This window comes from Clarias gariepinus, chromosome 1 (assembly GCF_024256425.1).
Source record: "Clarias gariepinus isolate MV-2021 ecotype Netherlands chromosome 1, CGAR_prim_01v2, whole genome shotgun sequence".
NCBI classification, from domain to species: domain Eukaryota; kingdom Metazoa; phylum Chordata; class Actinopteri; order Siluriformes; family Clariidae; genus Clarias; species Clarias gariepinus.
Genome location: NC_071100.1, coordinates 45,311,230 through 45,337,039, shown reverse-complemented (window position 1 = coordinate 45,337,039; position 25,810 = coordinate 45,311,230). Strand labels below are relative to the sequence as shown.

At 38.3% G+C, this 25,810-nt stretch overlaps 1 protein-coding gene across 4 annotated transcripts in view; it reads right to left on the bottom strand.

Annotated features, from left to right (window-relative positions):
• Positions 1-25,810, bottom strand: part of carmil3 (capping protein regulator and myosin 1 linker 3) — a 63,990-nt gene that overhangs the window by 9,158 nt on the left and 29,022 nt on the right. For 3 of the 4 annotated variants that reach the window (XM_053503675.1, XM_053503684.1, XM_053503690.1), the window contains exons 9-30: positions 23,208-23,283; positions 20,528-20,616; positions 20,237-20,331; positions 19,708-19,794; positions 17,923-18,032; positions 17,622-17,699; positions 17,349-17,425; positions 15,177-15,281; positions 13,382-13,451; positions 12,373-12,454; positions 11,154-11,250; positions 10,406-10,460; positions 9,924-10,096; positions 7,519-7,587; positions 7,100-7,193; positions 4,406-4,504; positions 2,517-2,636; positions 2,321-2,434; positions 1,958-2,133; positions 1,762-1,849; positions 626-736; positions 268-334 (exon numbers count right to left, since the gene is read on the bottom strand). In XM_053503675.1, the coding sequence (XP_053359650.1) occupies positions 268-334; positions 626-736; positions 1,762-1,849; positions 1,958-2,133; positions 2,321-2,434; positions 2,517-2,636; positions 4,406-4,504; positions 7,100-7,193; positions 7,519-7,587; positions 9,924-10,096; positions 10,406-10,460; positions 11,154-11,250; positions 12,373-12,454; positions 13,382-13,451; positions 15,177-15,281; positions 17,349-17,425; positions 17,622-17,699; positions 17,923-18,032; positions 19,708-19,794; positions 20,237-20,331; positions 20,528-20,616; positions 23,208-23,283 (2,132 nt within the window). Of the gene's footprint in view, positions 1-267; positions 335-625; positions 737-1,761; positions 1,850-1,957; positions 2,134-2,320; positions 2,435-2,516; positions 2,637-4,405; positions 4,505-7,099; positions 7,194-7,518; positions 7,588-9,923; positions 10,097-10,405; positions 10,461-11,153; positions 11,251-12,372; positions 12,455-13,381; positions 13,452-15,176; positions 15,282-17,348; positions 17,426-17,621; positions 17,700-17,922; positions 18,033-19,707; positions 19,795-20,236; positions 20,332-20,527; positions 20,617-23,207; positions 23,284-23,606; positions 23,626-25,810 lie in introns of those variants that run through there. The other variant, XM_053503700.1, reaches the window with a different exon arrangement.

Genomic DNA, 25,810 nt, shown 5'->3' with positions numbered 1-25,810 from the left:
ATCATCTTTTCATCTGGTCCATAATTAAACACCTTGTACAGTACGTCAACCCAGGGTGATCAGAAAAGCATCCCAGAATGCATAGCGCTGTGTGACTTACAGAGAGCTACTGTATGTGTGAAAGAGCAGAATCAGGGCAGAACGCTGAGTCACTGCTGAGATCCTTCATATTCTTTTACACTTTTTTTTTTCCTCCTCTGTGAACTGTATAGCTACTGACTCAAATGTGTCTAAATGTGCTGGAGGCAGCTGGCAAGCGTGACTTACTCAGCCTGGTGGAGACGGGCCGGATGCGTCGTGTCCTGGAGCTGCGCTTCTTTATGGCGATCGTATCCTGAGCACAGAACGGAGTGGATGAGAGAGAGAGAGAAAAAAAAAGAAAAACACAACACTTTACACACGTCAAACGTATCGAAACCCTCAAAGCAGATGGCACAACCATGTGGCTTTTTTTTTTTTTTATGATTTAGGCAGGGCTCATTTTCTGTAATGGATATTAAATCTGTTTCTAACAATAAACTAAAATATGAAAGCACTTCTACTGGAAGTACATAGGAATCGTATTTCTCCTGGTTTAACAGAGCATCCGTCTCTCAGCCTATGGAATGTGGAAACGTTCCCTTACTATGCTGATGCTGAAGTCGTCCTCGGGGATGTCGATGGGGTCAGCGAGTCGCAGCGTGTGACGGAACATGGCGCTGTCGTCCGGTCGCCGCACGCGAGCCACTTGCTGAAGCTAAAGTCACATAGGAATGAATGGTGGAGCGTTGTAAAGGCTAGGATCTGTCGGCATTTCATGAGCATAGAAACCTGATTTGGCAAGGCGCTAAGGAAATATTATGATTGACATGGTGCACATACTTGAATGCATTTAAGTATTATTTACAGTAACAAATGATTCAGATCATCACACAAAGTGTAATATCAACCAAATCAAACATAAATACAAAACAGCTTTTAAATGATGATGTAATTTATTAAAAATGAAAAAAGTAAATGCTAAAAGGTCTCACAAAAGGCAACACATCATGTCATGACATATCACTCTGGAAAAGGTTTCAAGTCTAAGGCTTTAGGCCTCCGGGGAAATGGGGATAACTTGGAACAGTGTTAAACCTTCCCAGGAGCGAACATCCTACCAAAATTACCAACATCTAAAGAACTGCGGGCTTCAGTTGCCTCAATTAAGGTTCAGTTAACCAGAGAGGTAAAACAATTCTGCATAGAAGAGTGGGACTAAATTACTTGGGTGCAAATACTTTTTCACAGCACTGTACAGTATATACTGTAACAATTATTGTCCATTACCTGATTTATCGCAAGTTTCATTATCACGTGTGTCAGCAAATCAACAGTGATTTGTGATTTTATTTTTTTTACCAGACCCAAAAAAATTTAACGAAAAAGGAAAACTGAATTATAGCCAAACAAGCTGATGTCATACTGCAATATTAGCAATGTGCACGCACCATGGTGAACTTGGTTTCTATTTTCCAGTGCTCATTATTTTTATTACAACTTTTGTGTTGTTGTTTTTATCATTATTTTTTTGTTTGTGGATGTACCTGTTTGCACTAAAACCTGGCAACCCTAATGAGAATAGTTACTGCTTCATGTAGTACCACATTCCAGTGTATCTAGTGTTATATTTGTTATATTTAGTGCAATTATCTTGAGTTTATTCCTTTATTATTGCTGCTGGATCTAGCAAACAAGTCTCGTTGTATCACTACAAGTCTCCTTATCTTATCTTTATCTCACCAGTGTCTTGTGAGTGGCATAGAGCTCTTGAAGGATCTGGTCCACTACGGAGTTGGTGAGATAGGAAATCACAGACATCTTGACTTCTCTGAGAGAGAAAGAGTTGCCGGTTGGTAACGTGACACAACATGTTTTAATGTCCACGCTAATGGATTAATTTAATAACGCAGAATAGGACGGATGCCGCGTCTCTTACTCCAGGGCTTGGTTGATGTCCTGGGCTGCTCTCTCTATCAGCGCAGTGCGGATTGCAGAGCGAGGGATGGACACGCGCTCCGAGATCGAAGAGAGGGGAGGAGAACCGTGCTCCGCTGCGGCCGAGGACAGGGGACACAATTCCCGACACAGAGAAACCATGGAGTCCACGATCACCTGAAACAACACGAAGGGACGAAGAAAAACCACCCAGCATATTAATCATTATAATTAACACATGAAGTCCAAGGTTCGAGGATTTTTTTCAGGTTAAACGCCTGTTAAAAACCACATCAGAATATCTAATGCGGATGATTTTGTAACAGTGAAAACTGTCAAAGTGTTTTGTCAAAGGGAAGCTCACTTGTAGCTCTTTGTCAGCAGCTTTAGCCAGTTCTCCAGTCAGAGACTCCAATTTCTGTCGAACTGGTCCGTCTACGGAGAGCACGTGAGCCAGCTCGCACAGAGAAGGGTACAGCTAGGAGAAAAGAGAGACGGCGGGTGTTAGAAAACCAGCCACAAACTGCAGACTGATGCATTTATCATCTCACAAGACTCACAGCGCGAGAGCTCCTGGCCTCCTTCAGAACTTGTCTGGCAGCTTGTAGGTCCTCTCCCTCACCTGCTGCTCTTAATACGCATACCTGCTGCTGGACACGCACGGACAAGCGGTCCATCACCTACAACAGACGGAACATGTCGATAAATCGATAAATTATTCCTTAATGCCAATGATCATACCTTCTTATTTATCAATAAACAGATCATTTATCGTTTATAGTTAGCATTAATATTATGGAATTGAATTTCCAGAGTACTGATACTGGAGACTCCTTCCATGAATGCAAAACATACTTCTCCTTACAGTACAGTATATCTTGTTTTAAACAACAGCATGTTGTTCTATAGCTTACCCGTGTTGTGTAAAATGTGCACCATGTAAGCCAGAAAGAATACGTAAAATTATAGATTAAATGTTGACATGGTGGTGGTGGCGAATATACTGTAAACATCATGGTGTCTAATCTAATGAACTAATGTACAGTAGTTTGACCTGATGAATTAGTTTAAAGTGCATACGTGCTTCCAGGATATCGTGTTCCAGATGTTTTTTTTTTCTTTTTTATGCCCTATTGGTAGCACTAAGAAGTTCAAGTGTACATCAATCAAGGTTGCTGTAAAAGTCCTCTATTGATGTGCAGAATTTTGTGTGTTCAAAGTGTTCTCATAAAGTCCTGTTGTGGAAGTATACTGCCCAGCCAAAAAAGAAGTCGCCACTTAAGAAAGATAAAATTATTGTCCTGCATCACGTATCGAAGAGCATGAAGGAGATTTTAAATTACGGGAATTGGGTTAAGAGCTGCCTAACCACAAAAATGTGGTCAGAAAAAAATAAAAATCAGGACTAGAAATCACTTAAATTCTTAATAATAACGATGAATAGTTTAAAAAAACTGACAATAGCACTGAAGGCGATGTTTAATAGTAAAAAAAAAAAAAAAGGTACAATGTGAGGATCATTATACAGCTGTATAGCCAAAAGAAAGCCATTTGTTATTGAGACTTTTTGGTTGTTGTTGTTGGTCTTTTAACTGCAAGGGGTCGCCACAGCGGACCATCTGTTTTTATGCCGGATTTCCTTCCTGACGCCACCCCTTCCGATTTATCCGGGTTTGGGACCGGCACTGAATCCAGTGGCTGGGAATTGAACCCAGACATGGCAGGTGAAACACCTACCACTGAGACACCAGTGCCCAGTCACTTCAGTTGCTCAGGTCTAGACTCAGCAACGTTATATAGCAATAGCTGACATTGTGAATGTACTGAATGACCATTTTATCACATCTATGAAGCTTTTTCTTGCCTGGATCCATATTATCCAGGATTCATCCAGTTATAAAAGAAGTATAAGGAATGATTTTCATACATGAATTCGCCACCTATACTGTGCAATATAATGAAAGGCCCAGGGCAGTTAATGAAATCTTAGAGCGTGCAGCTTTTTTTTTTTTTTTTTTTTGGTCAGGCAACGTATAATAATAATAATTATAATAATGATGATGATGATGATGATGAAAATGTACAGTACAATCACTAACGGGTAGATATGGACTGTTGATGCTTGGACCCTTAAATAGACTAAAAATATAGTACACTGCAGTTTTTTGCCCCATCGTTAGTCATTTAGCCTGATGTCCTACACAAAATCACAACCAACATTTAGTGATAAATCATACACATGGACATCAGTTTTTCTCTTCTGCACTGACAAACAACAGCTACGCATGCCTACGAGCAAGCACTGCCTTTCCAACTCTGTATTCACAGCTTATCAGACACTAACAGTCGTGCCTGTCTTCCAGTCATGGTTATATTTGCTAATAAGCTCAATTCTCTGCAACCTTTTCCTGCTGATTGCATCAGCTGACTGTCAGCGTGGTGAGAGTACCTGCTCCGCAGTGCTAGTCACCAGACCCTGATGCAGCCGGAGAGCCTGTTTCTGAGAGAAACGCTGAGTCTGGTTGTTTCTTAACAATGCCCGCTGGATCTGACAGATGGAAAAAGAAGAGGAAGACACGGGGAGACACAGAGAGAATGGGAGTTATAAACCGCACGTTCAACACTGACAATGATGTTCAGATAAGCGTTGCAGTCGTATGGAAATGAGCCTAATTTAATGCTAGGACAATCAAGATAAGTATCTTTTACAACTTTTCAAAGTCACCTTTAAAAGTAGAGCTTGTACTGTATTTAATAATGAGAACTATGTCTCGCTTGCAAAGTCTCGGCCCAGTTCTGACCCAGTCACCCTGCCAAGCCCGGGTCCGGTCCCAGCTCCCAGGCTCAATCAGCCCAGTCAATATGCCTGGCCCCGTCACAAGCCCCAAGGCTATCCTGGCACGCAGGGCCTGTATCTCAGCCTCAGAGCCACTGACTGAAGGGTGAAGGAGACTTTGTTTGGGTTCTCTGAGTGCTATGGACCCCTATTTTATTATTCTGACATTTGTTTCTTGGTGGTTTCTTGCTTCTCTCTACACATGTTACCTGTGTTACAATCTCCTGCATCCCTTCACCTCTATTAGCATAACACGAAAAATAATGAAATATATATTATATATATAAAATATATAAAACCTTAAAATATGCTGGAAGGAAAGTTGAGGAAGATGAGCAGAAGGTGAGCAAGGGAAGATTAGAGTAAAGAAACAATGAGAGAAAACATAAAAAAAGAGTCAAAGGGCGAGAAGAATGGTGAAGTAAAAGCAGAAAAAAAGAAACAAATAAGCAAACAAATGTAGCAACTTACTGAAAGGAATGAAAGGAAAGAAAGAGTGAAGAGAATTAAGGAAGGATGGTAGAGAAGAAGGATGCAAATGAGAAAGAAAAGGATTAAATGAATGAGGGAATTAACAAATAAATAAAGGAAGAAGGAAAAAAAAAAGAAAGGAAAAATAAATGAAGAAAGGAAGGAATGAAGGGGAGAAGAATGAAGAAAAAAAAAGAAAGAAAGCAAGGAAGTGTGAAAGAAAGGAAGGGGATACAAGGAAGAAACATGGGAAAAGGAAACAAAGGGCATGAAGAGAAGCTGAAAGGAAACATAGTAAAGAAATGATAAAAAAGGAAAGAAATAATAAAGAAACAAGTAAACAAAGGAAGATAGTAAGGAAGAGAAGGACTTATTGAAGGGAATGAAAGAAAAGAAAGAGTGAGAGAATTAAGAAAGAACGGAAGGAAGAAAGGAGAAAAAGACAGATTAAATGAAGGAATTAACAAATAAATAAAGGAAGAAGGAAAAAAGGGCGAAAGGAAAAATAAATGAAGGAAGGAAGCGCAGATTGAAAAAGATGGAAAGAAAGGGATACAAGGAAGAAACATGGGAAAAGGAAACAGAGGGCAGGATGGGAAGCTGAAAGGAAACATAAAGGAAATAAGCGTTAAGAAACAAGTAAACAATGGAATGTTTAGGTAAGGAAAGGAATAGAGGAAGACAAATAAAGAAAACGAAAAAAGTGAGTGGAAGAAAAAGTGAGACAGAAGGAAGGAAAGAAGAATAGCGAAAGTAAGAAAAAAGAAAAAAACTGAAATAAATAACCGAAGAAGGAAGCAAGGGAAGAACTTACTGAAAGGAAGAAAAGAGTGGAGAGAATTAAGGATTAAAAAAGAAAAAGAAGGGAGTAAGGAAGGAGAAGAGAATGGATTAAATAATGAAAGGAAGAAGGAAGGGCAGAAGGATGGAAGGAAAGGGGATACAAGGAGGAAACACGGAAGAAGGAAATAATGGCAGAAAGAAAGGCTGAAATAGTATGAGAATAAAGTGAGGAAGTGAAAAAAGTAAAAAAGGAATGAAATTAACAAAAGGAAGAAAAAGGAAACAAGAAAACAAATAAAGATAATAAGGAAAGGAATGAAAAGAGAGAAAGACATGGAGAAAAAAAAAGGAAGAAGAAAAGGAAGGAAACCCCCAGGGAATGAAATGAAGGAAAAGAAGAAGCCAGTAGATTAATGTGCATTCGTAATCTGTTCACGCTTATTACAACACTATCTCTCTCTCTCAGTCTTCGATCATTCCACCCAGCGCTGGGAATTTGGACATCACACACAGTTTTAGTAAAAAACATGACGAATGTGTCACAAACAGAATCTAATTTTTAAAACTATTTTTAAATATTTGAATCGGCTAAATGTACAGGAATAATAAGACACCCGAACTGTTTTTAATATGCTCTCGTATGTGTGTATTTCTCTAATTCTCTCATACTGTTGGCATCAATCTGCTGTGAGGACTGAGAGAGGTCTGCGAGAGTGGGCGGAGCCATGACACTGTATACAGCAGGAAGCGGCAGAGACACAGGGTGCTGAGTTAGTGGATTGGATCGCAGTGTGTCGAAGAGAGATTGCATAACAACCCTGCTGTGTTTGGAATTTTTGAGTGTGTGTGTGTGTGTGTGGTGCTGCAGAAATGTTTATACACACTTGAAACATAATCATTTCTCTATTGGGAAACTGTATAATATCTTAATTTTCAGCAACACCCTGCCATCATGATTTACATTTCCATCCGACTGTAGGACTGGAGGTGAGCATCCGAGGGTTTCATGCCTGTTCCTGTAAATCTGTTTTTGTTCATTTTCCGCTTGCTCACCTTTGTCATTGCCTGTTCCGTCTTCTCGGGGGAACTGCGATACGCCTGTGTAACATCGCTCAGTGGTAGGGGCATGCACTGCAGAGTGAAATTACTGAGGGATGCGAGAAAAAGAGAGAGAGATAAACATGTATCTGTAAAGCAGCAGAAACAGATGAACATATTCCCAATGCGCCATTAAAAAAGACCCTTTGGATCTTCGACAGCTCGCTTTTTTTTTTTTGCACGCTCCCTCTTCAATTGGAAGAACTTGCCCAGATACAGAGACTACACAGCGCTAAATGAGGATCCAAGGTCAAGTGACTGGTATTAGAAAGTTCCATTTAAAAGAGGGAACAAATAACTGAGTCATCGAGTGTACTGAAGAGTGGAAGTGTGTGTGTGTGTGTGTGTGTGTACTGTATAGGTGAGCGGCTTACTGCTCCATAGCGCGTGCTACATCCTGAAACCCGACAGCTGTGGTATTGTTGCGATCCCATGTCACGCTCCTAAAAACAAATAAGAATAAAATAATGGTGCAATTACATCTGTTAGGTAAGAAACAAACAAAAAAAGAAACACTTGGATGATATTCCGTTATAAGAAAATAATCAATGACCTGACAAAGTTTAATTGCTGTCGATTATTTTAACATCCTGTTGTTTTGACCCTTTTAGATCGCAGCATGTTTTTTTGGCCTAGTTTTTTTTTTTTAAATCCATTTACAGTTACATTTCTGGGTGTGGAATACCAAAACAAGTTAGGTTTATGTTTAACCGGCTATAAACCTTTATTTATTTCTCTTGCTTTTAATTAAACAAGCTAAAAAACAGCTTGGTTCATATTGAAGTCCAAGTGGAGGTAACGTTCCCCTGAGAAAAAAAAAAAAAAAGTCCTGAGATTACAGTACAAACTAGAGCTAAATAAATGTCACCTCACACTTACTATTATTACTTACTAATACCAGTCAAAATAATAAATCAATAGTGCATTTATACAGTAGTTGAGTTTAGGATATGATGTCTTCCTCTGCTCCAAGGCCAGTCTTGCAGTCGAGAAATTCCCCAACACTCCTCCTTCTGACACTCATTAAACAGCTTTATTTTGCTTTGTGTTCCAGGATATGTTTCGTGTTCCGTCTGCTAGCCGGTCTCTCCTGCTGCTTCAGCTCCTTTGGTCTAATTACTCAATGCCGCATTAGCTGGACTATAAGCACCCCTTAGTTTGTCCTTTGTGAACTCTTGCATGCATTTATACTGCAGCTCTACGCTGTGTTACCTGATATCTCGTCCACTGGGTTCTGATTTCAAATCAATCCCATTTAATACAATTTAAGAAACAGAGGATCATTTTGTACTTTGCAGTTTGTACTTTGTGGCTCCTCAGTTACATGACACGATCCATTATTCTGCTTGGTTAACAACAATAAAGAAAAAAGAACCTGGTAAGACGATAACAGTTTATACAGTACTGTAGCATCATTAATGCAATAATAACTGCAATTAACATTTTATTCATGGACTTTCCACAGCATTGTATAGAATTTTAATTAGAGAAAAAGCATGACGATTCATAAACATTGGCACATTGCTGTGACATATGGGGAACGGAACATATACATGTCTATACTATAGAAAATTACTGAGACATGACTCAACTTTGATTTTAGGGACACTATTTTAACATTAAACTCAATACCACAATACTTTATTATTGATTTTTTTTCTCTAAGAACACATACGATCATTTCTTAATAAAAAAACGATTGTCTAATTGCTAAAATTTTATAACTTTAATAATATTTAATAATGTATGTTTATGTGGAAAGAAACTTTTTTTTCCACAAAACTTTTTTTTCCACAAATTTTTCAAGTCATTACCTGACACTGGATTTCCTGCCATTTTTAGATTATTTATTAAATTTAAAACAAAACTTTTTTGTTTAATCTAGACTAAATTCGGCTTAAATGATCTTAAGACAAATCTTTATCAATCGTATCAGAAGACTTTTTGATATTCAAAACATTTTGCCTGTAGCATACATATTTGAAAGCAAAGGCTGTAAACAGTAAAAGAGTGCTACCTCTAAAAAACAAACAAACAAACAAACAAACAAACAAAGAACTATATATATATATATATATATATATATTTATATAAAAGAATAATATATATATATATATATATATATATATATATATATTAAAATAATATACATCACACTATTTTACTTCTCCTGAAGTGTGTATAAATTTGGTTGACTTTGTATATATTATACAAATTCCACATGTCTTGTTGACAGTTTTGTGGACAAACATGTGGACAGTTTTGAGCTGTCACAACTGGTGCACTTGTAAAATAGTGTCATACGAGGGTTGGGCCAAAACTACCCAAAGCAGTACACTCTAAATAGCAGTACTAAAGAATCTAAAGCATTTGAATGCCTAAATATAAACCATGTGAACTAAACTTTTATTTATTTCGTTTCAGTTAGTTTGTAGAGTGCATAAGAGACATCAAGAAGATTGATTCAGGATAGTTCAGAGCACATTAGCGAAAAGTTCAGGAATGTGGGAAAACCCCTTAAGGCATGCCATGTCTCAGAGTCGAGCGACCAAGTACGGGCAAGATTTTCAATTTGGGACGATTCGGCACGCTCTCTCGACCAGTTTGAGAATGTTGAAAAGGTCCTCTAACTGAACAAAGGATCCAGGTACTCATCAAAGAACAAATAATAAAAACGACATTCACTGAAAATTTTTAAATGCGCAAATTAAGCAAACATGTTTTTGCTGAATAATAAAATATAAATCACTTCGTAGTGGAGATTTAAGCTTTACTGTACCTGAGAGAGGAGTTGATCTGCAGGGCTTTGCTCAGCATCCTGGCCCCTGTGTCCTCCAGACCATTGCCACTTAAATCCACTTTCCTGAGACATGTGTTGCTGCCAAGTGCGTTCACTAGCACTGTTCCTCGGGACCGCAGTCTGGAGTCCGCTAGGGACAGAGTATGCAGACCCTGGAGACACAGACAGAGGGATAAGATTTACTGTAAGAGAAAGGGCACTAGAAATATGTGGTGTGTGCGCACAGAGTGTGATCAGCATACGGATTACAGCATAAACTGAATGAGTTCGGTGCTCTCTGCAGTGAGAAAGTTAAATAAGACAAAATGAAATGACATATTGAGAGGGGAGTCAGAGAGAGAGAGAGAGCGAGAGAGAGAGACAACAGGATAAATTATTCAGCTGCAGTGTAATGAACGAGTCTGTTTTTGTGTGTCATGGGAAACATTTGTAAATGTGTGTATGTATCTCTGAGCACTCACACACTCTTCTTCTTGCACTAACTGCACTAGTTTTTGTAGGATTTCATCCAGCAACCTGCAGAGAAAAGGAGATAGAGATGAAGAGATGATGTGCCTACTGTATGTAAGGGATGTTGCATGAGTGAACTATATACTGTACACTCTTAAATACACTTAAACACAGTCTCAGGAAGATTAACTGTAGTCTTCAAATACTGGAGTGAAAGTTTTGCCCACAAGGCTTTTAAATGTCTAAAACGCGCCATATCCAAGCCATTTCCACATGTTTGGGGCATTAAAGGAGTTCCTGGGAGGCCAGAACTTCAGACGTGATGCAGGAAGTCTGATCATGGATCCAGTGTACTATGAAAACTTCAATCGCTGGAATTATTAGTGTGCATTAGATTATATACAGAAATAAAACTGTGTTCTGTTATTCTGCACAATTAAAAGTCCTGGTTTGACTTTAACGCCCCTAATCTCATAAAACTTAATTTTAGCAGTATTTTTCTATTATAAAGCTGGAATTAAAACACATAAAAAAAGTGCATAATGGCCAAAGTTTGGGGTTGCGGAAAATAATTATACTCATTTGGGGCAATTTGCAAGGTAGTAATGCTTGTAGCCTAATAAATGGATTTAAGTGTCTATTAGTATCTGTAGGTTCTGATTACTTATCAGACTCTGCAAAAGGGAACTGTTTCTCAAACCAAGCTCTGCATCGATAGACAAAGACAATTAGTGCACATTTAGGCCATCTGCTCCATACCTGCCCTTGACATTGAAATTCTTGCCCAGTAGCAGATGCTTGAGGGAGGGGTGGCGAGAAAAGACTGGGATAATCGAGTAAAGATCAGCATCTAAGCCTGTAAGGAGTCACCACACACAGAATCAGAATCAGTGTTAATACACAAAGAGCCTCGAGAGTTATGTCAATAGTTACAGTATGCAGGGGCATTCAGCTCACGCAAATCACTAGAGTGTATTTTACACATCTAAGAGTTTTCTTAAGCATCTAAGACAGAGTTTTTATTAGCACCTAGCTTATGTAATATGGTATAACAAGCAATATAAGTTTTTATTTTAATATTTTTAAGGTCACTGGCGGTCGTATAAGCATTTCACTGCATACCGTCCTGTGTATGACTGTGTATGTGACAAATAAAATTTGAATTTAATTTGATTTTGAAGTCCAGTATACTGGCAACATTGCTGCGTGAATAGTCCTTGTTCTAATTATCACATTAATCACTGAGAACGTTCACATGATCGCTGCTTCCATGATCGTTATTCAGTGCTGGAAGACTGGAATTCCCTACAGCTTTGTACCTAAGATTCCAACAAACAAAACTGGACACGGTATGAATTATTGACAAGTATTTTTGACTGGAATAACAATTCCCACTATCTGTTATCAGCCAAATCAGGATGGGTTCCCTGTTGAGTCTGATTCCGCTCAAGGTTCCTTCCTGACTCATATATATTTTCCCACACATTTTATACTGATTTATACCGAATATTTATTTGATTCTGTGAAGCTGCTTTGCGACAATGACCTTTGATAAAAGTGCAATACAAATAAAATTGAATTGAACTAAATTGAATTCAGAAGCTTTAAAAATAGCACTTGATGCATAATAATTAACACTAGAAGCGCCGAGCAGCGGTCATTTGACCGCAAGGGGGTAAAAAAAAAATAATACTTTACACTAGATCAAATTCCAGGACCCTCCTTTCATGACTTTTCCTAGTTCTGTGAGCTTAATCACCCTGTATGCTTACATTTTCAAAATCGCACCAGTAAAAGCCAGTATAAAGGTCCGGGGTTGCTTGAGCAAAGCCCCTTACGCCCATCTGTTCCAAGAAAGCTAAATCAAGGCTGACCCGGCGCTCTGACTCAAACTTCTAAACCCTGGTAAAACCCCGTCAAACACCATAACGCTGACTGCTGGTGTATTTATTGGGAAGACACTATGTTACTTAATTACCATTGTCTGAGATATCCAGGGTACTGACAGACGAGACTTGGGGAAATAAGTCCTTCATCACTGCTGCTCCTGCTGATCTGAGCTGAGAGAAAGAGAGAGAGACAGGAAAATGCAACAAAATATTACGCTATAACAAGATTAATACATATTAAACCATCGGATGAATGTTAGCTCGAGCTCGTAAAGAATTAATTTGCTGCGCTCGATTTCAAAGGAAGTCTGTGAATGGCTTCATATGACTCATGACGAAGAAAAAAAGGTTGAAAGGGATGAATAGGAAAGAAAGAGCAAATGTCAAAAAATTTTTAGAAGGGGATTCAAAGTGCATCACACTAAGAATGACTTCAACCTGGTGGAACAAATGGTGGAATTTATCATTATTTTTTGAATCACTGTGCTACAGTACATGGACACACACATACACACGGTGGACAGATGCAATCCCAATTAACAACGCTTCATTATCCTTAGCTAAAAATGTATACTGCTTTTGTAAATTGGCACTGTTTGAGGTTTTTGGCTTTTGAGGTCTTATGAGAAGTCTAAATCTACACCAGGATTTTTGTGAGCTGCTAAGCGACAATGTCTATTGTAAAAAAAAAACCCTGCTATTTAAATACAACTTTAATTAAATATAACTCATGTGTAATTGCTTCTCTGTAATTAGAAAAAAGAAAGAAAACATTTGGTTGTATATCAAAGTAAATAAAAAAAAAGGCATTTTTTTCATGCATTGGCATTGCTGTGTTATTATACTCCCACTGTTTTTATATCTCTCCCTCCCACGTCTCATCCGAGCCGCCCGAAATAACAACAGTAACCGGCGTTATGCTTCCTCTCAAGCACATTACCCAAGACATCTCCCCTCAAATTGCTGCTTATGCAACACTACGGGGCAGCACTGGTGGAAAAGCTGGCATTCTTCCCACCCAGACAGCAATAGATCCATTAGACTTGACGTATTTGAACATCCATAGCTTTAGTGGGGAAGGTCGGTATGCACAAGTACCTCACAACCACTGATGTCCAGGTGCAGGTCAGCGATGTGCGGGTTCGAGGACAGTCCCAAAAGGAGAGCCCTAAGGAGAAAGAACACGCATGAAGATGTATTAAAATCACGATGTTAAAAAGCTGACTGTTGTGACCGACTTTCGTTAAACAAGCTCCTCTTTTCGACAGCATGAACGTATTGTATAAGAGACGAGCTTACTAGCAATTTTATTCGCTTGGAATTTTGGAATCGTTTATTTATCGCTAATTCATCAAACATACTTTAACTGACTAGTACATTTTAAAACGCAATTGCACACTCATGAGCGCATTTTTAAAAATGTACAGGACTAAACTTTGAACAAAGATTTTTGCTTGTTAAAGAGAAATGCGCGGAATAAAGGCATGAGATCGTGAACAGATTTCAATTGCACACTCATAATCATGTATTAAAAAATTGTACAGCGCCATCTGTTAAATTTTAAGTTGAACGAATTAATTTTTCATCATTTTTTTTATGATATAAGGGTGTTTTCCATTTAAATTTCAAAGTAACATATCTCCTCTTCTCGTTGGCTGATTGCGATAAAACAAAGCCTATATGTTACCTAAAGCCTGGCCAAATACACCTGCGAAAGCTCCTTTAAAATTCATCCAGTAGTTTTTACATGATGTGTGCACAAACAAACAGACAAACAGATTTCCAAAAATCATCTGGATGTGTCCTATTACTTACAGGATTTTCCGTCCCCATAAATTACTTTTTCGCAAATATCCTCAATGTACAGACATGCCAACTTTACAGTTTTATTATACTGTATGTAAATAGATGAAGGAGCAATAAAGCGTTTGAATTTTCTAAAAGACCTGCTTTTGTAAAAACTTTCATTTTTAAATAGACAACTGAATTGAAGCTTGGTTGAAATTTCCAGAACTTAAAAAAAGACGCCCTTGGTTCGTTTCCAAGTTGTAAACACAACTGCAGGAAATAAATCAAACCTAGGTTTTGTTTTTCTTAAATCGATGCGAGCTGCTGAACTCACCCACAAGATCCTTATAGTTATGCGAGAACAAATTTACACCAGCACAAAAAAAAAGGAAAGAGAAAATAAATCCTGGATGTGATTTATTTAAAAGAGTTTATTTGGAAGGCATGCTGGTCCGCTTTGGTAGCCCATCCCCCCACCCACAAGGTTTCATGTATTTCCAAATGCTTTTCTGATCAACACGGTTGTAAAGACTGGTTATTTAGGATGACATAGATTTCTGGTCACCTTGAAACCTCTAACTAGATTTTATTTATTTATTTTTAACCAACTCTAGAAAATGTTGTGTGTGAAAATCCCAGGTGATCATGAAGCTCGTGACTTGCATCTGCATTGCGCCGAAGCATGAATGATATGAAATATAGCAGTTTCATAACAAACCACGGCATACACAAGTAATCTAGTAATCTTATCCCCGGGGGAGAACAAACATCACACATGTGTGCTTCACCAATTATAGTGTTACAAAGCCTGAGAAGGCAAGAGTTCTCCGAGTTAAAAGAATACTTTAGCACATGTAAGCAAGCGCAAGAATGGAAATGAGCTAGCATGATTCGGTTACGTATGGTAATTAGGCGTGGGCGAGGAGTCGCAGGGAATTTAGGACAGGATGGAGTGATGTGACGTTTCCTTTCGGATTTTTATTCGCACTGTGATCTGTAACGCTTTGTTCAGCTCGGATTTGCATAGTTATTATTATTTAATTCATAAGGAACCGAATCACATCTGGTGTGAAGCTGCAAGATGGTGTAAGTGGTGCCGAGTCACCTGAGCACATCTGGGGGCATCTTCACTGAGGCCATGCTGAAATGGCTGAGGTTGAAGACTGAGGAGAAGAACTGACGGACGGTGGGCAGCGTTTCTTTGACTTTCCTGATGGAGAGAGAGAGGAAAAGAGAGAGAGAGAGAGAGAGAGAGAGATGGGAAATATGAAATGTTTTCATATTAATGCCTTTCCTCAGAACTCCAACAGCTTCTCGTTCTACCTTTAAGCACACGCTAAAATGCTCTATAATGGATGAAACCATAGAAAGATACAAAAATGTATATTCATGTGTTCTCTTATGACACGATATAAAACAGAATTGCCCTAATAGTTCCTATGACTCTAGAGTGTTTTTTTAATACCATCATGAATTTTTATACTTTTCCTTCTTTCACTGCAGTGGAAGAATTAGTTTCATACTGTAGAAACAGTTTCATTTTAACTAACTTTTAGAAAAGACTATTACATCAGTTTATAACATAATCTTCTTGCTTTTCAAAACATTTTGTCCATTTGTCGACAAGTGTTCATATTCCTTCATTAAAAAAATGCGGTGCGAGCAACGAACGCACCGCTGTCTTCATTTCTTCATCAGAAGTGATTCTTCGTCCTCGTCCTTAATCCCGCTTTCAGGGAAGACCTCAAAAAGGTTTTGCAGAGTGTCGACAGTGTGGGCAGAATTGTAAGGACTTGCATCGTCATGTTAGATCACGACACCCTCGGATATCAGTCCTCTGCGCTTAATCTGAAGTTTTTTAGGCTGAAGTCCTCAGCACTTTAATAAGCGAGAACTGTTGATTGTTGAACCTTTTGCCTGATAATGTTCCAATCCCGGCCCTTGAGAATCCCAGTAAACTGTAAGCATTGATGAATTTTTCAGCTGATGGTTTGAGTTTTCAACTTTTTCTTTGGCAGCGATTGAGGATATTTTCGTTCCAGACTCTGTTGTTTACTCTCAGGCTCGTACTGTAGTGGTGAATCCTGGTCTCGTCACCAGAATGATTCTCTTTAAGAAATTGTATCGGTCCAAATTTTGCTTGCAGATATCCAAAGACTTATGCTTTTCTGTGTGTGATGTTTCTGCACACATCACAAGTGGGGAATCCATTTTTGCTCACACCGCAGTGAACTGATATAACTCATTCAGACTCGCACAGCAGTTGCACAGGGAGACGTTTTGATATAGGAGTACGGATAAGTTTTGACACAAGCTATATTATATAAATTACTTTATATTGGCATGTCTTATAAAAAATCACTGTTCAGTCTATTTTTGACATCCAGATGTGTCTCCAGTTTGTGACCTCATATACTATCAAGTCCCTGACCTGACTCAATGCTTCTGATTAACTTCAGAACAAGTCCAGGATAGCTCTTCCTTCTTTGAGTGCCAGTTTTAAGAGCGCTTATAAATAAGGGCCGGGCTATCAGGAAGCAGTTGGCAAACCTAGCCTTCTGTAGCCTTCTACTTCTTAGAGTAATGGTTGTTACCTTCATCCCAGACTTGTTTTCATGGATCATTGGCTTTAGTGATGCTGTTCGCTTTAGTTATATTCTCTAACAATAACTGAGGTCTTTCAGGAACAGGCGAATTCCTATTGAGACTTACTAATTTAGTGGTTTCCCAGGAAGAACAGTTATGTAAAGCACCGTAATATTATGTGTACGTGTTTAATGGGAGTCTTTGAAAAATTGGTAAATCCACCAGAAAATTGAAAATTCTTTACAAGCTCTCTTAGGAGGCATTTTCTAAATCATTAACAGAATAATCGAGACAGAAATGGAGAACCCAGAACAACTCAGGAATCGAAGGGTTAAATCTTTCTCATTTTTCATAGGATTTCTCATAATGCAGTTACAGGACTAAGATGCTGTTGCAGTCCTGGGTTTCAGGAGGAGGTACCGGCAGGCAGATATACATCATCGCATTGATGTATGGGTGCACCCTGCAGCTCTTTTTTCTCTGTCTTACACACATACACATACACACGCATACACATACACACAAAGCTGACTAATGGAGGCCACTCTGTCTTAACCAACATTGTTAGAGAGATATTATTACACAGAGTGCTTTTACGGTCTGTTTCTGAGACGAGCCCACGCCAGCATACAGACAGAGATTTATCGGCAAACCCAAAGTCCGCTGAAACGGTTCCTGATAGCCATCTCACCTCTGAGAGAAGGAGTTCTTTGAGAGGTTCAGGTAGGAGAGATCGGTGCAGCAGCCTCGCAGTAAAGCCCCGAACAGCTGGAGGAAAGGAGATAAAAGTGCATTAACTCTTCAGTGGTGTTGCATTTAAAACCGCAATGTTGATTATTTTCCTGTTACAGTATGCCCAGTCTTACTGATCTTCATATTCCTTATATAATTCTGGAAAGTAAGCTGAATTTGATGACAATTCTTAAGTAGTAATTGTCTGAGGCTTTTTATAAGGATCACTTACTGATTCCACAGCGCAGTCTGTGCCGGAGAGATCCAAATGCACCAGGCAGTTGGGCTGAGCCAGGAACAGGTACAGATTCTACACAGGAGAGCGGAGATGCTGTTATATGGATATGTATACGGTAGGTGAGAAAGAAGATGTTCAGTGTGTGGGCCTGAGCTACAGATTAAAAACAGAATCACTTCCTGGTTCTTAATGATTCTTAGTTCTTATTCCCTCTTGTTGCATGTACTGTTGCCCTAAGCTTGGAAGGCTGTGCTCATGTGTGGGTGTGTGAATGTGTCTCCGAGTGTGCTCTAACCGTAGCGTCCTCGCCAGAAAGAATTCCCGGGTTCTTGCTCAGGTCGAGATGCAGAAGAGAGCTGGAGTAATCATCACTGGAAGACAGAGCCTGAGACAAACAGCTCACACCTGAGGAGAGAGGGGAAGAAAAGTAATAGTATATCAGAGATTGGAGTCACTGATATGAATTTATGCGTGCCAATTTTATTTAACAAGACACCGTATAAGACATTACGAACAGACCAGGAGCATCATATTCAGATTAAAGACTCAAGTTACGGAGTTTGTTTTCTTAATGTTCTCCGGAACCCTCCGGAGCGCTAATGATGAAAGCAACAATTAAGCCCTGCTAAATTTAACGTTTTAATGCCTTCGAAACTGGAGTGTCATCAGTGTCTGCATTACATATTCCCAAATTAAATACTGGAAATTAACACCTTTAACTTTTACATAATTAACTTTTTTTCCCACTTTTTTAACGTTCCACAAAAATCATGGATCATTGCCATGGAGGCAATAGTGGGGAGACAGGTTCTGAAAGAGCGTGCCTTATCAATGCCAACAAGACCATTCAGTCCATCGTCTTATCTGATTCAGATCCAGCTAGGAGATGTTTCTCCCCGGCACCAGAAAAGGCTTAAAGGTGTGCTTTTAGCATTGTACTGTATGTACAGTATGCTAGACGTCATTGTTTATGCTCTGTCAGAGGATCCTAGCCTTTAATCAACTGAGTCATTTTCTCAATAATGTAAGGACTAATTGAATCATTGGGTCAGGTTACAGGCCGTAATGTTGGGTTTAAAGGAGAAGAGTGTGCCGAATGAAACGCAAATTGATCTGTTGTGCGATGGAGTACAGAAGAAATATCGATAAATCAAGTATATATATATATATATATATATATATATATATAAAAGGTAAGTACAATTCCTCGACCACTACATTTCTTCTGAAATGTTTTTGTTCAAGTCAACCTGGGACTTTTGATTGTGTTATGAGAGTAAAAACTCACTTTGTTTCTTTTATAAAATCCCCTGCTACACTAATGGACTTATCCCAGAAAGTCTAAAACAGTGGCTTTTCAGAAACTCCTTTAATGTGGAAATCTCTTGCAGTAAGGTCAGGACTGTGCGGGGGGACGTGGCAATAACTCCCAGTCGAGTTCCTGTAATGTGCAAGTGATTGTGTGTACCGTTCCCATAGACAGATGGGTCTCTTCCGTAAGTTGGCGATAAGTTATTCGTCAATTTTCAAGTATCAGGCGTTCCTTGCTGAACGTTTAAATGACCGACTGCGGTAGGCTCCGAGCCACCTTGGCCGGGATCGTCATTCGCTGATGGATGGCCTCCTTTAAGACATTTGCACAATTCAAATGTTTTACTACAGCTAAGAGTCTCATCATCGTACTGTGCTTGAAGTCTTCTGTAAATGACTCTACACCTTTGTTCACTGGAAATTTCATCACAAGTCCTAGTTTGACTTGAACGCTTCTGGTAGATTTAATAATTGGATACTTAATAATGGATTCAAGGTCACACTACAAAATAAAGGATCTGTAGATTATTTCCCCCAAAACACCATGAAAGTGTTTTATTCCTTATGCTTTATCCCTGATACACTATTGTTTCCTGAGAGACTACTGTACAGTATGTACATGATTTAACAAAATCGCATGGAATTGAATGAGCTGATTGTGGTTTAGATGAACCGATCTGAGTTGATTCTGTGTTTAAACCATGTGTGAGGGTGTGGTAGGGTTCCAGCAGGGGGCACTGGCTCCTGCGTGTGCAAAACACACACACACCTTTAGAGGAAAACGAGGTCTTGGAAAGGTTGAGCAGACGGAGGCCTTTGCTGAGCTGACACACCTGCTGGATGAGCATTGACACTCCTGCAAAACCACCCATGCATAACACACACACACACACACACACACAGACACAGAATTTATGAGTTTGGGGGAATGACACAGCAGTGGGTTTGCTGACGTCACTGGAATAAAAATAACCACATAACACACTCACAAACACACACACACACACACACACACACACACACACACACATTTGTTAACATGTCAGGCACATGGATAGCATCTGATGTTTGTGACATGAATGAATCTGGCAGACACTGGGATTTTGACACAGACAAGAGTGCAGTGCACACACACACACAGACACACACACACACACACACACACCATGCACGTTGGCAGAAGAGTCAAAATGGTGAAACGAACGTGATAACGTCTAGCATTTACTAGATAAAGAAAGCTAACAGAACGAGGAGAGACTGAAAAATAAAAGGGCGTGGTGACAGTCATGGCATCACACCTTGATTGTCGAACGTGTTGTAGGACAGGTTGATGGAGTGGAGCACAGACGCCGGGTTTTCCGACAGAGCGACGGCCATTTTCTGAGGAAAATCCCTGCTGGCAATAACAAGAGAAAACAAAAGGGGGGAAAAAAAAGAAGAAAAAGCTGTCAGAAAAATTGAAGTGTACAGGATTAAATGTAAAAAATAAACAGACAGGCAGGGAGACAGAAAGACTGAGACAGGGAAAAATAAAACAGAGAAAAGAGAGAGAGAGAGAGACAGAGAAAGAGAGAGTGATGACATCTCACGCTTTAAGGCCGGCGTTCTCCAGAGTGAGCTCTTCCAGACTGCTGGACTTACTGATGGTGTGAAGGACCTGGTCCACTACCTCCGAGCTCTGTCAACACACACACACACACACACACACACACACACACATATGATTTTACTATCTGGCACATGCATTACATTAAGCTTGACCTGAATTCACAAAATTCAATCTTCCTCCCCTTTATAACTGTAAAAAACTACCAACAGGTGACAAACTAAAGTTAAATAAATAATGTTGATGTGATCAAGTGATCTAGCACAGAAAGGTTCAAATGTTTTTAACCTGATGAAGTAAAGTTAGCCAGGTTTTCATGTAAAATATTTTAATCCTATCATGTAAATAACAAACAGTTAGCATGAGCTACTGTAGAATGTGACTAGCTGCCTAGCTACAGAGATTATGCTAGCTCCCAGAACTGATGCTAGTCTACCCAGGAATTAGCAAAGACAGCAGGCACATTTTGGTAAATATACAAGGTAAATGTAAGCAAATTCACCAAACTTATGTTTTTTTTTAACAAAAGTAAATTAAATAAATTAAAAAGTACTTCAGCATTTTGCTGACTACAATGCTACTTTGTGTAGCATGTAAAAGATCAAAACTAATGCTAAACTGGTAGCTACCAATTAGCTTGATTACAGTAGATGCTAAACTGAGACCATGAGATTAATATTTTGTCTAGGGTAAAACACGGATATGGGGCGTTCAAGTCAAACTGAGACTTCTGATTGAGTGGAATACCAGAACACAGTTACATTTCACTTTTTAATCCACTGCTACACTAATGCGTTTATCCCAGTGTTTCACTAGTGCTTGGATGCCGTCAAGGTCTGACATTTTCTCAGAACCGAAGCCATGATCTGACTGCTTGCTTCACGTCTGAAATGCTGGCCTCCCAGGAACTCCTTTAATGGCCCAAACATGTGGAAATGGCTTGGCACAAATGGATGTGGCAACAACTCCAACCTACTGTAAGTTCCTGTAACATGCAAGTGGTGTTCATGATTGACTGTGTCTATAGTTCCCATGGACAGATGTGCAAGTTGGCATCAAGTTTTTCTGTCATTCCACTTGCTGAATGTTCATATGAACAAATGTGGACGGCTTGCACCATTAAAATTCTTTTTTTACTGCGGCTGAGAGTTTCATCACGTACTGTGCTTGGAATTCTCTGTAAATGAATGTCACCTTTGTTCAAGAGCAATTTCATCCTAAGTTCTGGTTTGACCTGAATGTCCTTCATAATTAGTTAGATGAAAGAAGAAATGTTGTAACTATAGTCTGTTTAAAAACATTTAAGGAGTGAAAAGTGTAAGTAAAGTATATGTATATATTTAACCCTGGTGAAATTGAAAACGCACCACAATATTACTGTACTTATGTTAATAAATTCCAACCCTGATGAGTGTTCACCAATCAGCCAGAACATTATGACCACCAGTTTAATACTGAGTAGGTCAGTTTGTTCCTCCAAAACAGCAATGACGTGTGTGTTCTGTCACTTTTTTTTTGGAAACCAGCATTAACCTTTTCAGCAATTGGAGCCACAGTAGGGTCAGACTACACAAACCAGCCTTCACTCCCCACGTGCATCAGTGCACCATTACAGTAGTAACTGTAGTTACTGTAACAAGGGCCAAATTGTGTCAGCTAGACAACTGGGTCAGCGCAACTCCAAAACTGCAGCTCTTGTGGAATGTTCCCAGGCTGCAGTGGTTAGGACATACTAAAAGTGGTCCAAGGAAGGAAAGCCTGTGAACTGGCAACAGAGTAAGGGTGAAGCACAGCCTAGCCCATGTAGTCTGATCCAATATAAGATTTAGCTTTAAATGCTTAAAAAGGTTAATGATCAGTTTTTTATTTAAAGGTGTCAGAACACACAGGTCATTTCAGTTTTGGTGCTAAAAGGTGGGATCTATTGAATATTAGGCAGGTGGTCATGATGTTATGGCTGATCGGTGAAAGTTTGGGTACTACTTTAGGAAAAGTAGTCCTTTAGGGAAAATTTTTGATTACTTCACCTGCATCGTCTGTAATTATATATTTTAGGTAAATATGACATGTCCCCAAGCACATTAAAAAAAAGCCAAGAAGCTTAAAAGCCTGTCAAAATTGCAGAACATAAATTATATCAAATTGATTGTACTCACGTCACTTTAAACTTAAAATTTTATTAACTAAAATGTATCTTACCTATCTATACGTTTTTATTTGTTGTAAACTTACTAGACAAAGGATATCTCTTTAAAAACATATAATTCAAATAATATTAATATTAAATGCTCTTATGGGTTTTAAATCAAACAGATAGTTCTCTACACTAGTGATGCACAATAGTTCTAGACCAAGCTATAAACTATTTTTAAATAAATTTACTACATTAACATGTTAATTGTTTTCCGATTTACTTGTATTTGTGGTTTTGTTTGTGCTAGTACCTGTCATTTTAAATGCATCTCATAATACAGTTGTATTATGAGTAGATAATACAAACCTTCAACATAAAAATTTCAAGCTGGACCTGATAAATTAGCCCTATTATCTCAGATTTATGTGATAGTCAGGATACTGGTAATTAAAAAAAAACAGAATGCATAAATATTCCCTTATTATTATATTTCCAACAAATTCTCAAGTATGAACACAAAGATATTTACTAAGCGCATGTCTTTGCAGTACAGCTTGGTGAACCATGTATTGTACGCCATAGATGCCACGATGACTGCAAGGTCTCTGCAAAACACACAAAATAGAAAGAAAATGAGACAGAGGAGGAAAAAATAAGCACTCTTCTCAAAAAAGAGGCAATCTTTTTTTTCACAAGTGAATCCTGACACAAACTCCCAAAGACAGAAATAGTACAAAATGACACATTCAGCAGGAAATGCTTGCTCCGTGAGACTAAGAGAGGGAGAGAAGATCGATGGGAAAACTGAAGCCAGGGCTGCACACTACTCAACACCACGTGCCTCTGATATGGCTTTTAATCCTGGCTTTGGGCCTAAAACCATGTTATCCTAGGGGGGAAAAAAAGGAACAAGCCGTAGCCCACTCACTTCCTATTCCTCCATCAAGACAGTTACAGAGCTGCAAAGAGAGAGAGAAAGAGAATCCATGTCTTTTATTAAAGCAAGGCTTGTGACTGTGTTCTCATATGGGACGTCTTTATATAACCGGGAGGAAGTGGCTTATTAATTCATGCTCATTCTCATGCACATATTATATCTAAAGCCGTAGAAATAGAAGATCAGCCTTCCACTGCAATCCAAACTCAACAACAAAATTTAACACTTTCTACTATCATCATTAATCATTGTAAATATGTTTAATACTTTCTAAGTTGGCAACAATTCCTTGTAGGCATTTTATAAACTTTAATAATTCCTCATTAAGCTCTATTATAACAGCAATTCCATTGTAATACAGTTTTTATTATAATATATAACAGGAAAAAAAATCTCTTTATGCAGCCCATATTCATAAATTTAGAAAGCTTTGTAAGCATGCTTATGAAAGCATAATGTTTCAGAACGCTTTAATAACATAAAAAAATTATTTATTTTAATAAAATCCAAACTTATTAGCAAGATAAATAAAAAGAAAACAAAAACCTGATAAGGCACATATTATCTGCTTTATAATTTCTGGCAAGATCAAATAACAATTCCTAAAGCTTTAATAATAAACTAAGGCCTGTAATTTCATCCATCCAAACAATTACTGATATTAGGTCTGGTTTATTAAAATAAATTACAAATTAACCTAAGCATACCAATTTTAGCATTATCTAAAAAATGTTTAATATGTACATATGTGCAATATTTAATATGTACAATAATACATAAAAAGTATTTTTAAGTGCACAAAGCAGTATTCATATCCAATTAAGTTTACTTCGTATTTCTTCAGCTGGATAAAGCTTCTCTAATAACTCTTATAATGCCTTTTAAAGTGCCCATATTGTGCAATGTGTAAAAACAAAAACATTACAAACTTAATGAAGCCTATAATCACAAATTATATGTCATAGCTACATACCAATTTCTTTATGCTTGATTTCTGATTGCTTTAGTTATTTGTCATAATTTCATCATACATTATTTGTTTGATCATTTCAAAATTCTAAATAAAATTAATCATAATTCTGTTACATTTCTTTTTATCTCAGTACTGGATATAGCTTTTGTTATAACCTTTAACAAAGACTTATAATCTCTTTGATGTTATGTTCTATTTAAATTCAGTAGCAAGGAAAACAATATAACTGTGGTTATTATTTCTAAGTTGGTAAGGATTTCTTGTCAGCTTTTTTTTAAGCTTGAGTAAAGCCTAATAAAGCTCTAAAAGTGTACAACAGATTTAATGCAGTAAAACAACAAAAATATGAAGCCCATATTCACAAGTCATTCTGATTTGACTTAGAAGTCTTTCTAAAGATTTCTTGAGAGCAATTTTATAAAAATGTATCAACAAAAAACATTCTCATGCAGTATTAAGCTCTAATGATGTGCCCTAAGTAGTAATTCTTCTGTTCCTCTACACTCAAAAGGCAATAAGGAGAACATCAAATAGGAAACCCCCCCCCCACCCCAAAACGTCCTTCCAGGAGGGTCAGCCGACATAACGCAAACAAAAACTAAAGAGATCTGAAATGACTGGGCTTGGGTAAACAACTGTCTAATACATTATTAAAACTTGGAAATGTAGTCTGAACTTTATGGAAGAAATGTGGTAGAAAAAAATCAGAAAAAATGGCTTGAATTTGCCAGGGAGCATAAATACATGTCATGATGAGTTCAGGTTGATCCTATACTAGAGCGATGACCACGCCAGTGTAAGAAGAGAAGCTCATAAACTGATGCACCCATCCTGCATAGAGGCCACCGTACAAGCCTCTGGAGGCAGTGTTATGATCTGATCAACATTATGTGGCAATAAAATAAAGTCAGCTGACGACCTGAATGTACTGTACGAAATGACCAGGGTATCAGAACTCAAGATGAGACAAGCCATGGCGCAGTCACTGATGATTCTATACCGTGGTATGAGGAGTCTTTCCTCCAGCTAACCATAATAAAAAACTGAAGATATGCTGACTGACCTTAGGAGGAAACCACACACTAATAAAGCTACTTGAACTAAAGGTCCAATCTTAAAAAATACTTCCGGACCATTATTGATTCAAAACTGAACTTTGAAGCAAACTGTGAAGCGGTGTGTAAAAAAAGGCTAATCAACGCTTGTACTATTTAAGAAACTG